Source organism: Phlebotomus argentipes, unplaced genomic scaffold, assembly GCF_947086385.1.
Source record: "Phlebotomus argentipes unplaced genomic scaffold, Phlebotomus argentipes genome assembly contig_2, whole genome shotgun sequence".
Taxonomy (NCBI): domain Eukaryota; kingdom Metazoa; phylum Arthropoda; class Insecta; order Diptera; family Psychodidae; genus Phlebotomus; species Phlebotomus argentipes.
Genome location: NW_026776162.1, coordinates 10,318,015 through 10,331,188, shown reverse-complemented (window position 1 = coordinate 10,331,188; position 13,174 = coordinate 10,318,015). Strand labels below are relative to the sequence as shown.

General features: G+C 43.8%; 1 protein-coding gene across 1 annotated transcript; it reads left to right on the top strand.

Moving 5' to 3' along the window:
- The first annotated feature begins 10,235 nt into the window (after positions 1-10,235).
- LOC132265269 (odorant receptor 30a-like) lies at positions 10,236-11,705 on the top strand. The gene is made up of 3 exons (XM_059765849.1): positions 10,236-11,093; positions 11,340-11,429; positions 11,496-11,705. The coding sequence occupies exons 1-3, from the start codon at positions 10,236-10,238 to the stop codon at positions 11,703-11,705; spliced, it is 1,158 nt and encodes a 385-aa protein (XP_059621832.1).
- The last annotated feature ends 1,469 nt before the right edge of the window (positions 11,706-13,174 follow it).

The following is a 13,174-nucleotide window of genomic DNA, read 5'->3' as shown; positions in this document are numbered from 1 at the left end:
AGAGGAATTGAAAATATCGAATTCCAGCGTGGACTTTTGCAAAGAAACTTTATCCATTAATTAAGTAATGAGAATTTCATTTAGTCTATTGATTTTTCTTTTCCATTTCCAATGAGTGAATCATTTCGCTCTTTTCTCGTTCTTCTTGTTGTTTCCCGAGAAGAATCCTTCCTCGTCATCATCATCTCCATTCCAAATGACTATTTGTCATGTATTTGCCGAGCGAGAGAGCTTTTATATAAGCAGACTTTTGCAGTCCATTAGGACAAAAATAACGAGGAATTAATGTTATTTGGGAAGATATGGAGTGATTTTTCATGACTTTTCTGCAATTGTTTATTTGGCAATGGGTGAAATTAATTTTTCCGAAAATTCAGTGATCTCCTAGAGAAAATCTCTTGGCATTTCAAATGCCATCGTCAGAAGATTTTCAATTTAACTCCTCTTGGCCGCAAGCATTGCAGAATGCAAGAGAGCTTTCGTATTGTGACTGTGGGCACTTTATCCCCCATGAGCCGCCCTGCCTTGGCATCGTGCCACAACTTCTTCCCGCATGAGCGCTCAATGGTGTATTCACCACAGAGAAAGCCTTTCTTTTAATACTCCTCTCGCCCCAGCAAAAACTTATGATTGCCAGAATATTTTTATAGCGCGAGCGAGGAAGAATATTGTCAGGATTTTATTATAGGTTTTTTCTTACTATTGGATCTCCAGAATATTCTCATCACACATCAAATGCCGCATGAATGTTTTCTTCTTTTGCCCACGGAATCTCAGCCACTCAATAAAAAGAACTCTGGCTATATTGACTTCTTGGGCTCATTCTGAGCTCCATCAAGACTTTAATGTGAGCGGAAGAAATATATATATCGTCCTCACAATCAATAGATTAAATTTATTCAGCGTTTGTAATTCGGCGGCAAATGAACCATTATTGAGTGTAGTTTAACGGTATTTGGGTGGATAATCAATGAATACAATTCCCCAAAGTGAGCGAAGCTAATATGTTTGGGGCTCGGAGCAAGAAGAGCCCTTCTTTGATGGATCCCCGGGGGTGGTTGGCGTGGTGCCTGAATACAAATCGAGAGAGTACACTTTCTCTGGAGGCACTGAAGCTTGGACTGAATGGAAAACACAAGGAAAACTTCCACTATACTCTGGCGGATCAAGGGACAGACGTTATGACCTGGATGTTGTGTACAGAACTCTAGGGGAGTCTTAAGTCTCTTCGAAGAAGTGAAAGAAAATGGTGTACAGATTTGAGGCAAATTCTCTCCCTGAAAATCTGAAATGATTCGACAGGTTTTTGCAATGGAAATCTCATTACGCCTCCTTCTCAGTGTGCCTTTGTGCAAAATTCAGGATCATAACGCGAAGCACTGCGAATTATGTCGCTTGAGTATCTCTTCTATCGCTGGCGCCAACATATTCGCTGCCACATTCGCACATCTCGAGAATTTCGTGGAGATGCAGAGAATCAACATAAAAGAGTGTGTGTGTGTGTCTTCTTTGAGACGACGAAAGGCGCGCACTCCTTTAAAGCACAGCGTCCATACATAAAGTAAAGAGCTTTATTAGTTTTCATGTCGACTCCACGGCATAAATATTCAGCTCCATCGTAAAGTTACTTTGAGTGTCAATTTTGCGAATAACTCTGGTGAATCTTCTGACGACGTCTCATATAAAATTTTTCCTTTTTCCCCTTTGCGCGATGCTCCTCAGAAGATATCCTTCTACATGTAATGCGGAAAACTCCCACATGGCGAGTGGCGTTAAAAATTGTATGCAAGCACGCGTTTTGTGGGCGCGCAACTCTCAATTTAATTAGTGTTTGTAGAGTATCGAATGCTTCACCCCTTTTCAATTTGTGTGCTATCAAATTATCAGCCTCCATTATTAAAGTTTCCACTGGAGGGGCGGCAAAGCGCCCGTGGAATGAACTTTGTCAAGTTATGGTAAATTAATTTAGCGAATTTGCACAAGAGTCTCCATCTTTTCGCATGGCAAAGCATACATTTTTCATTGCGTCCAAAATAAATAGAAAATTTTAATGGAATGTACAGACAAGTGGCAGCTCTTCAACCCCTCATGGAACGTCTATGTGGAGGTCTTTGAGCCGTCGAGGGTGCTTTGCCAGTGGAGCAAGTTGGCGCGATGCGTGAAGAAGTGAGTGAGAAGAAGCCTGAGAGGGTAATTTCAAGTATTTATGAAGTCCTCGAGCCACTTTACAACATCCTCCGCATCTTTGGCTCGATTGTCTTCACGCTGACTTCCCACAATGAGCACAACTTCGCTGTGCGTAGAGCAAATTGGGTGCATTTGGCAATTTCTTCAGGTGTCCTTCTGGCTCTCTTCATTCTCAACATCAAATTCGATCTGTACTCTTACAACGGACGCACGGACATCGCCGCCATGATGACGCGCTATATCATCACCATGGGCATTCTTGTGGTCTTCGAGACGATCATCTCGAATCGCTTCCTGCACAAATTCATATGGAAGTTGCTGAAATGCCTTCATCAGTTTGACAAAATGGTTCTTCTTGGCCTTTAATATTTCAATAATGTCTCTAAAATCCTTCCTTTGCAGATGTCATCAATAAATTCCCCAATTGACCATGCTTTGCATCGACTCTGGACAAAGAGGTTCATCGTTGGCATTGGAATGCTTGGCATTTTGTACGGAATTTTCAATGTGACGACGATAACAATAACCTCCTCAAAGACACTCTTCGGATTATTCGCATCTTTGACCTGCACAATCACCTCAGTTGCCTTCACGCTGTACGTCAGTCACTTTCTGGCCATCATGATGAACATCCGGGTCAGATTTATCCTGCTGAATAGAAGCTTTAAGTAAGTGCTTTTGAAAATAACTTCACCTGATGATAATACTGACTTTTGGTGGCTTTTCCAGGACACACTTCTCAACAAATGATTTTTATAAAGTTGTTTCGAACTCGTCTGAGCAAAATTGTTCCTTCGTAAATTCTTTGTCAAAGCTTCATGATTGTCTAAATGATAGTGTGACTCTAGCAAACGGATACTTTGCTATACCGGTACGAACTTTGATGACTATCAAAAGTCATCTTATATAGATATAGATCTTCATATATAATCAAGTATTGGAGCTTTTGACTGTCTCTGTCTGCTCTTCAGATGCTAATCACTTTAACCTGCGTCTTCGCTTTCAACGTAATCACGATCTTCACCATCTACTGTGTCTTCACGAAGGAACAATTCGGTGACCAGGACTTCTGGGCCGCCATAGTTTACGGGGTGAATTGCATTTTCTCCTGCCTCTTTCTGCTGGCCGTCATCGTGATTGCCAGCGACTTGACTTACCAGGGAAAGTACACTTCGGTGCTCGTCCATAAAGCCATCAGTCGCACGGACAACAAAGCCGTGACAGAGAAGCTGAAGATCTGGTCTCTGCAGCTCCTCCATCGCCAGCCGATCGTGAGTTGTGGCCTCTTCGCCTACGACTGGACACTCTTCTACTCCGCCATGGCCGCGATGTGTGCATACGTGACCATCCTGATCCAGTTTGACACCACGAAGTTCTACAGCGAGCGCACCTCCAACGCCACCCTGTGAAGGGGTGGCAAATATTGCATGGTCAATATGTGTCGTGATGTCGCATGAATAAATCATGACAAAGTATTCCTCAAATTTTTTCCAATTGTATTTTTCCCCACTCTCAGCAATTCAATTTGAAGGCCTTCCATTATTATCCAGTCGCGCCAAGATGGGCCAATCAATCGAGAGTGTCTTCGAAGTGACGCTTCCCATGAGGATTTTCTGCAAAGTTTTCGGCTTTCAACTCTTCACAGTGTTCAAGAGTGACAAAGATGGCAGTTACAAGATCAAGACGTCCCTCGTGGATGTCATCTGTTGTGTCCTTTCATTGACTTGCTACAGTGTCCTGCTGGGCGTGAACATCAAGTGGGATTTCTTCGAAGGCTACAGCTCCTCATCCACCATCAACGTGGCCAGCAGATGTATCAGCGTCTGCGGCTACACTGTCCAGGCCGTTGGCGTTCTCGTCAATCTCTTCTTCAGGCAGTTCAACTGGAGACTCCTTCAATGTCTCCACAATTGCGACACCATCATGCGAATCCATCACATCGATCCGAATTTCACGCGTCAGTACAGAATCATCGTGACCAGCATTGTGGCGATCTTGGGCTTCATGATTGCACTCGCCGTCGTGAGTCTCTTCCTTCACGGTGACGTTCAAAGCTTCGCCTTGAAGTTCTACGTGGTTTACGCCAGCGAGTTCGTGCTGACGCTCTCCTACATGGCGTTCATGCTTCAATTCATCTTCATGATGATGGTGATTCGATGGCGCTTCGCCACCTTCAACAATGCCTTTCGGTAATTGATCCAGACCCAAATGTGATTACAATTATTGACTGACGAAATCGGTCACAGGCGACGCTTCGACCTGGAAACGGTGCAGAAGGTCGTGGCGACCAAAGTGGGCACTCTCAAGCTCTTCTGGCACGATGACACCGCTTTTATCACTGACCTGGCCATCATGCACGATTTATTGGCCGACTCCGTGAGCCTGCTCAACTTCTGCTTCTCCATTCAGGTGATGCAATTCTTCAGGAAGATTCCGCCAAAATTCTAGCACACATCAAATTACACTTTCAGAGAAATTCCATTTTATTCCTCATTATATAAATTTGCGAGATGGAGGATTTTTGGCAAGTCTGCAGTATGTAGAATTGCAAGAGGAAATGAGCTTTTTAGTTATGTTTGGCGCAATAAAACTTTATATTCTGAGCTTTCACAGCCATTAAAATTATTTTTTCTGCACTGTTATTTACATTTAAGCTAAAGTTCAGCAATAAACCTGACAATAATCATCACATTTGAGCGCAACTGTCTGTCTCCTTAGGCAATGTGTTGGATTTGCGGCAGCTTCTGCTTGAATGTGCTGGGCTTCTTCACTCTCTACCGCTTCATTGTGCAGCATCGCTGGGATCAGCTCATTGTGGCTGCGATATACACAATGTGGCAATCCTTTGACTACATGTTCGTGATTCTGGCCATTAAGGAGGGAAGCAGCATCGCTCGGCAGGTATGCTCATGAGTCCTTTAGTGCCTCAATTAATGGCCTGGCAAATTGAAATCTCTCTCGTTCCTTGTATTGCAGAGCCGGAAGACGGCGACACTCATTCACAAGGCCATCAATAAGCACGTCGACTCGCCTCCGCTCACGGAGAAGGTAAATGGTCAGATATGTATTATGCTTTGGACGAATGTGCATCAGTGATTCTTTGCGGTGATTGCAGCTGAAGCTGATGTCGCAGCAGCTTCTGCACAGACACCCGGAAGTCTCCTGTGGACTCTTCACCTTCGATTGGCCGTTCTTCGCCTCCACCGTGGGCGCCATGGCGATGTACCTCTCCATCATGATTCAATTCGATGCAACCGAAGGCAGTGCCTGAGACACTCTGGTCGGGAGTGTGCTCAGCAGAGAGGACACAATATTAAGCTGCATTACTTTACATTATTGCCACCGTAATTGCCCCGGAATTCCTTGTGCGAGTGAACAATAATTTTTGGTGTAATTGCAAAAGTTTCCCCATTTATTTAATGCTTCCCTGCAAGACGGAAGCGTCACCCAGGTTGAGACACACATAAATTATAATTACAACTGGAGCACCCTTTTTAATTGGTGTGTGTTTGTGTGTGTGTGTGTGTGTGTGTGTGTGTTGTGGAGGAGGAAGAAATGTTGTACTTTCTCTCCAGTCTCCGAAAACACACTCATTTCCATTGATTCAATTTCCACTCTTGGCCCAAACTTCTGCCGCAAATTGACTTCGCTCAGTCGACACTCAACCATGGCCACTGGAGGGGTGTCTTTCAATTTGGCCCCAATGGTCAGGCTCGTACATCGGTCGTATCAATTAATTGGATTATGCCCGTACAAATTGCCAACGGACATCAATTCCGACCGGTTCGCCGTGTCGAGGCTCACAGCAATTTATTCAGCCGTGCTGGCCTTCGCCTCGGCGCTCTGCCTCCCCTTCCACTTCCTGTGGAGCGACGCCGGGGACGTCTCCAGGTCGAATCTGCCGGACTTCACCATGAGATTCATGCTGATTGGCGGCGTGTCATTTCACCTGCTCAACATCACCTACACGCTGATGAGTCGTCACAGAACGTGGCAATTCTTGCGAGACATCAACAATGTGGACAGAAAGGTAGGGGATTAACACTTGATAGATTCACAGGGAAGAATCCTCTCAGGATTCAAACTCCAGCGGCAATCTCTCAGCTGATAGATGGCTCTGTTCACATTGTAAGCATTTTATGTAATTTTCTATTTTTGGGGCTCTTTAGTTATTTAGATGCAGGAAGATCTTGCGAGTCTTAAAAAGCTCCCTTTCTTCCTGTCCACTTAATATTCCTCTGCGTGTTGCAGCTTCAATCACTGGGCGTTCAATTTAACTACGCTCGCCAATATTGGTTCGTGCAACTGTTCACGATGTTCTGGATATCCTTCGTGGTGGGAATGTTTGCCATCCACTGCTATAACAATTTGCATGCTTTCACCAGCGTGAACACGTTTTTCACCAGAATCATCTCCGACATTCTGGCTGTGTACAATTTTGGGGCCATCATGAGTCAATTCTTCTTCTGCCTCATGCTGATTTACTCCCGATTCGTGTGTCTTAACGCCGCCTTCAGGCGCTCACTTCTGCACAATGACGCACCCAAGAATGTCGATTATGTTGTCACGCAATTTCGCGTCATTCACGACATCCTCACGGACGCTGTAAGCAAAATCAACTCACTCCTGTCGCTCATGGTGAGACTCAGAGTCGATTTGTGCTTGTCCAGGGTGATTGAGGAACTCTTGCAGGTCACTTCGAATGTCTCAGTCTCGCTCTTCTTCGCTGTCTTGACACTGAATGCGCTGTACAAAAAGTTCATGCTTGGCATTGATCCGGACTTGCAGTACAGCTCTTACTACTACTGGGTGGCCTATTTCACCAGCATGTCGCTCATCAACATCATCCTGGCCAGCGTCCTCTTGACCGAAGGCGCCTCCACTGCTGTCCTTGTCAACAAGGCCATGAACAGAAGTGTCCTGGTGAGCAACACTCGTCATTTACGACTCTTCAGCCAGCAGCTGAGAATCAGAGCGCCCATCGTCACTTGTTGGCTCTACAACTACGATTGGGAGCTCATTTACACGGTAATTTGCTCGGCCTAGTGCTCTAGCCAAGGGAAAATAATATAGATAAAATGCGTACAGCATTCTTCGCAAAAACTCTTTATCGCAGATTAGCGGAAGAAATTGAGTTTTAAAATGGTTTTCCAAAACAAACTAATATATTTTGCTAAAGATCTTGTTTTTTATCATTTTCATGAGTCTTAAAACCATTTTTTTCAGAAAATCTTGTTTTTCTTGACAAAAAGCTTCTATTTATTGCTCAGAAAACTCTTCAACTGACCTTTAATACAGTTGCGAATACTACTCAATACATCCGCTGAGCTTTACACTATTTCTAGCCATAATATTTCCCCCTTGGCGTTTTAACTTATAACTCTCTAAATAAAGTAATTGAATTTCAACCGGCAGATGTGCGGCACAGTGTCCATGTACACTCTCATCTTCATCCAATTCGACATCCTGGCGGCCCAGAATCAGCAGACCAACTCGACCAGGGCAGCTCAGTGAGGAGCTTTCGGGGCTTTCGCAAAGAGACTCTTTAGTTTTGAAAGTTTGTTGGATTTCCTTCCGCCATGAGAAGCTGCTTCAATTGAATTTCATGTGTTTCATCTTATATCGTTGTGTGTTTTCTTGGCAAGCAATTGAGACCTTCTCCACGAGCGGCATTCACCCGCCCAAAAAGCACCCTGTGAAATTGATGAAAAGCTCTGGCATGAAGAATGTGCGCTGGTTTCGCCTTCACCTTGCGCCAGAAGCGAGGATTGAATGAAAATCCCGCCCTCACATATGCATTCAATAATGCAAAATCCATTAAAAAGTTTCCTCGCTGGACGCACGGATTGAGATGTTTATGGGTTGATGTCCAAAAGGGAAAAGAAGTTTTGAAAGTTTACAATAAATCCAGTGCATCACTTCAGCAACGCTGGGGTGAACTTCACTGAATAGATACGTGTTTCACTTTTTCACCCCCACCGACGAGACTCTCTGCTTTCGGCAAACTTCCTTTCAACCGGAAGGTTGTTTTTGTCATCTGAAAATTGCATTGGGGAATTTTCTTGGAATTTCCACACCCAATTCCGCACTTTGTGATCTCTTTATTTACACCGCACTCAACTCCATTCCATCAATGTTGGGATGTTCTCTGATGTGATTTTAAGGAAATTTTGCCAAGTGAAATCAAATATGTTTAATTTTCAACCCACAAATTCAAATGTTATACTTTGAGAAAAGGATGAATTGCGCTGCTCAGATGAAATGTAAATTATATTCTTGTGTACAGAATTTCCGGCAACAGCGGATGCAAATTCACCCCATCTAAACTCATCTCGAATCATCGCGGGAGGAATTAATGTGACGTGTCTGAAAATACTCAGTCGCTAATTTAATATTTTATTAAATCGCATAAATCGCTAAATATTCAATTACACTCCGTTCGGCGATGAGGTGAAGTTTAATTGAATTTTAGCAATCGTAATTATTTAATTTCATTAATTAAATTCACCGGAACGCTTTGTGCTCTTGACCCGAAGCGAATTTAATTTTTTTTCGCTGCTTGTTTTGGATGTTAGCAAAAGCGCGAGTGTTTTTATGTAACATGGTAAGTATGATAATTGCAAATCTAGACAAATAATACAAAATATTCACATGTGCATCGTAAATGTTTGATTAAATTTTTTAGTGAAAAGGGAAAGGTTTTTGTTGAGCTTGTTTATTTGTTTGTTTTCACTGTCAATCGATGAGATTCTTCCGGTGCTCAAGAGCACTTAAATATGGGATGAAATTTCATCTCTTTACGTAAGAGACGCAATTAGTGGAAATGTGTTCAACTTACCATCACCGATCAATATATCTTGAGCAAACAATCTTGCCATTTCAATCACCTGAAGCTCATGGAATGCTCCGCCTTTCACTCGCCCACGAAACCCTTTGGCACCGCGAAATGACGAAGAGTTGCACAAGAGGCGAACAAGTGCGGTATTTCCGGTGGAAATTCGACAATCGGAAGCGCACTTTGCGAAGGAAAAATTCACAAAACCTCTTCGTGCGTCACACTGATTGACAACGATTCGCCGAATGTATACAAAATTGCACACACGTTGAAATATTGTGACTTTTTTCTGATGCCTCCCACTGGAGGCGCACCAGTGAGGACGTATAGAGTTTGTGTGAATCCTGCCAGGCAGGATTTCATTTTTATTTAATTTTCTCGCGGGCAAAATTGTGGATAATGGAATTCCGAATCAGATCATGTCTCACTGCCAATACACAATTCACTGCGAATTCTGTCACGTACCATAAATTCGATGCTCGCGCGCACTGGGGAATGTTTGCCGGGATGAGCTGCAAATGGAGATACACGCGGTGGAGTTGTTGCGGAGGGGCATCAAAATAAATAAATATATTTTCATTTGATTGTCAATTTAATTTATTGCACTCAATACAGCGCCAAATTGGAATTTATGCCATTGTGATTGTTCACTTGTGAATATTTTTATGCGCACATTTCTGCCTCTTTTTTCTGCGCGAAGCTTTTTTTCCGTTACCTATCCATCGAAGGGGTGAATCATTGCTTATTTCATAGGGATTCTTCTCGTAACAATTGGCAATTTTGTAGCGCGATTTCTGGTGGAATTTTGCAAAAACAGAAGCTTTAGCATGGCTTTTGTTAAAATTGAAGCATCGATTTTCCGAAAGCTTCTCACTTGCAAACCCCTCAAAGTGTAAAAGAGCACTGCTATTGGGGATATTTTTAATCCACGTCTAAACCATGGATTTGGTGGGGAAAAAAACTCTTTGTGGTGAAAAATATCCTTAACATATTGAATAATTTAGTGACGGCCAATCAAATGTTTCCCGCTCTCATAGGTCAATTTGAAAGCTCAGTGGCAAGCACAGGTGAATTTCCTTAAAAATTCTCACTGGAAAATCTCCAGAATAACTCGAACTTTCTCAACATTCAACATTAATGAGCCTAATGAGGTTCGCCTCTCATCACCGCATTAAATACATCAGCAAGGGAACTTGCTGCCATCAGTGTCGTCATGGCTGGGAAAGCATTCACTGTGGCCGAGAGCAGGAAGTACACTGTGTCCCTCCTGCGAATGGTGGGCTTCGACGTGTTCGTGCAGAAAGTGCCGCGCACCTTCATCTACTACTTCTGCTACTGGGTCAACACCAGCTACCACATCTTCTGCCTCTACACGTTCATCAAGCACCGCCGCGACATCATGATCGTCCTGCAGTGCCTTTCGGTTTGGGGAGCGGCCGGACAGTGCAGTGTCAAGACCATCTTGGCGCTGATCTACAGGAAAACCATGCGGCAAGCTTTCACCTTCCTCGCGGAGAAGCAGGAGAAGAGCGAAGAAGATCCCGAAATCCATGCCGGATATCTCAAGTGGTCGCGACGGCTGAACATGATTCAGAAGACGATCTTCTATGTCCTGAACAACAACATTGTGCTGCTGAGCCTGTACGTGTTGCTGTCGATTGTGTTCTTCGGCGACAGGAAGCATCTGCTGATCTGCAATATCCCAGGCCTGCCCTTCGACACTCACGCTCCCTTTCCCAGCTACGAGATTCACATCTTCTACCAGTTCATCGCGCTATGCGCTGGCGTTTATGAACTGATAGTCCTCGACGGACTCTTCGCCTTCTTCGTGTGCAATGGCGCTGCCGTGGCCGAAACGCTGCTGGTCATGACTAAGAGAATGTCCGCAGAAATCGACCAGAACAAATTGACAGACGACGCCACGACGGAGAGGATAAAATATCTGGTGTTCCTCCATCGCGAATACATGGATTATGTCTCGCGATTGGACGTCATGTACAGTTCAATGCTGTTGATTCAATTCGGCAGCTTCGCCCTCAGCGGCTCCGTTGCTCTTTATGTGGGCGGATCGGTGAGTTTAGGAGAATTTGAGGAAGCCAAGAGGGAGATATTGACCCCAGAAGGTGTACAAATTCGCAATTTTGTTTAACAAAATCAGAAAACCAAGAAATCTAAGCAGAAAAGACATTTTGGAGACACTTGAATGTGCATAAATTCTTGAAACTTCGTCATAGGATTTGTGGAAGTGACTTTAGGAATAATATTTCATCCTTGGAGGAATCAATAAGCAATTTGATCAATCATTTCCCAATTTTAGAGTGACTGGTTCGCTATTTACGGTGTTGTGCTGACCTCGTTCACCCAACTGTTCTTCTACAATCTTCTCGGCACGATTCTGCAGACGAAGGTGAGATGAGGCGACATATTTGTGAATTTTTCAGGACATTTTCTCCCTCTCTCTCTCCCTCCTCAGAACCAACAGATAAGACAGACAATCTTCGAGACGAGCTGGCTGAAGATGTGCGAGAAGAACAAGCGCTACATTCTCCTGATGCTGCAGCGCTCGCAGACAATGAAGACCATCACGGTGGGTCACTTGGCGCCCCTGAATCTCGAGACTGGCATGTCCATCTACAAGGCGCTCTACTCGTATTTCCTCCTTCTCAAGGATGTGTTCAAGTGAAGCATGTGAAGAATTCAAACAATTTCACCACATGGCAGTGAATTCATACAAGATATCAAGTCAATAAATGATATTTTTCAAGTGTATTTCACCCACAAAATTGAGTGGCTTATCTCATGACCCAAATCTCATTCTCTCTCTCTCTCTCTCTCTCTCTCTCAATATTGTCTAAGTGATCCGATGGCAAATAATTGCCATGGCGGCCTACATTTCCTTATCAGTCAATAAGTGCTTTCCGAAACCATCATCAATTCCCTTCGAAATTAGCGTTAATTATTCAGAACTTCACAGAGAACTCACATCAGCACGCACCCTGACAACTCGGGCTCTTGCGGGGGTGTCAGTCAATTATTCACTCATGTGAGAATTATTGAAAACTCACCTTGAAGCATCTGGTAAACATCTTCCCACGCTCACTAATCTACAAATACGCAGAGATGGAATCCGCAGCTTTCAGTAGCGCGTCAGTGATGGCCTCGAGAGCTTTTTCCGTGGGCGACGACCGAGATTACCTGATGAAGAGATGTACTTTCGTGGGGTTGGATGTCCTGATTAGGGATGGGCGGAAGAACATCAAGTACTACCTATGTTTCTGGGTGCCAACATTTTACATGCTCTGTGGCTTGTACACTGTTTACATCTTGCGAGAGGACACAGTGAAGATTCTGCAGTGTCTCTCGATTTGGGGTGCAGCAGGACAGGTAAAAAGTCCTTTCGTTTGATTGCAAAAATTCCTTACAAAAATTACTAATTGACACTGAAATATCGCACTGAAAAATGCACAAACTGAGCTTTAAATATGTGGATTTGACTTCTTTCAAATAATATTATAATTTTTGAAATTAATTTTTGATCATTTTACGGTTTTAGGTCAACGTTAAGGTTATTGTGGCGTATGTCCATCGCAACTTGTTAAAAGACACTTACGAATTTGTTCTGAAGAAGCATCAGTTTATCGAAGATGATCCTGAATTGAAAGTTCCCTTCTTGAAATGGGCCAAAAGACACTACATTATCCAGCGCATACTTTTCTGCATGTTCAACACAAACATGTTTTTGATGAGTTCATATCCTATTCTCAACTTTGCTCTCTATCACACGAGAAAGTACGTTGTGCTCTGCAATATTCCAGGTATTTTCTGCAGCATGCACATGTGATGGATGGATTGAGACCTTCTTATTCGGGTTTCAGGCTTAAATCCAGATCCAGAAGCTGGATTTCCAGACTATGAGATTCAGACTGGGATGCAGTTGCTGTGCCTCTTTGTGGGCATCAACGAGCTGGTGGCTCTGGATGGCCTCTTTGTCTACTTCATCTTCAACGGCGCCTCGTTGGGCGAATGCTTGATCATCCACTTGCGGAGGATGTCGTCTCAGCTGCACCAGGAGTCACTGAGCGACGCCGAGACCACAAAGTGCATCAGGCACTTGAGTCAACTCCATCGAGAGTACACGGATTACGTGAATCG

Bases quoted from the DNA above. Each gene is read 5' to 3' on its own strand.
- LOC132265269 (XM_059765849.1), top strand. From the start codon at position 10,236: ATGGCTGGGAAAGCATTCACTGTGGCCGAGAGCAGGAAGTACACTGTG. The intron at 11,094-11,339 runs GTGAGTTTAGGA...TCCCAATTTTAG, and splicing joins CTCTTTATGTGGGCGGATCG to AGTGACTGGTTCGCTATTTA. The intron at 11,430-11,495 runs GTGAGATGAGGC...CTCCCTCCTCAG, and splicing joins GCACGATTCTGCAGACGAAG to AACCAACAGATAAGACAGAC.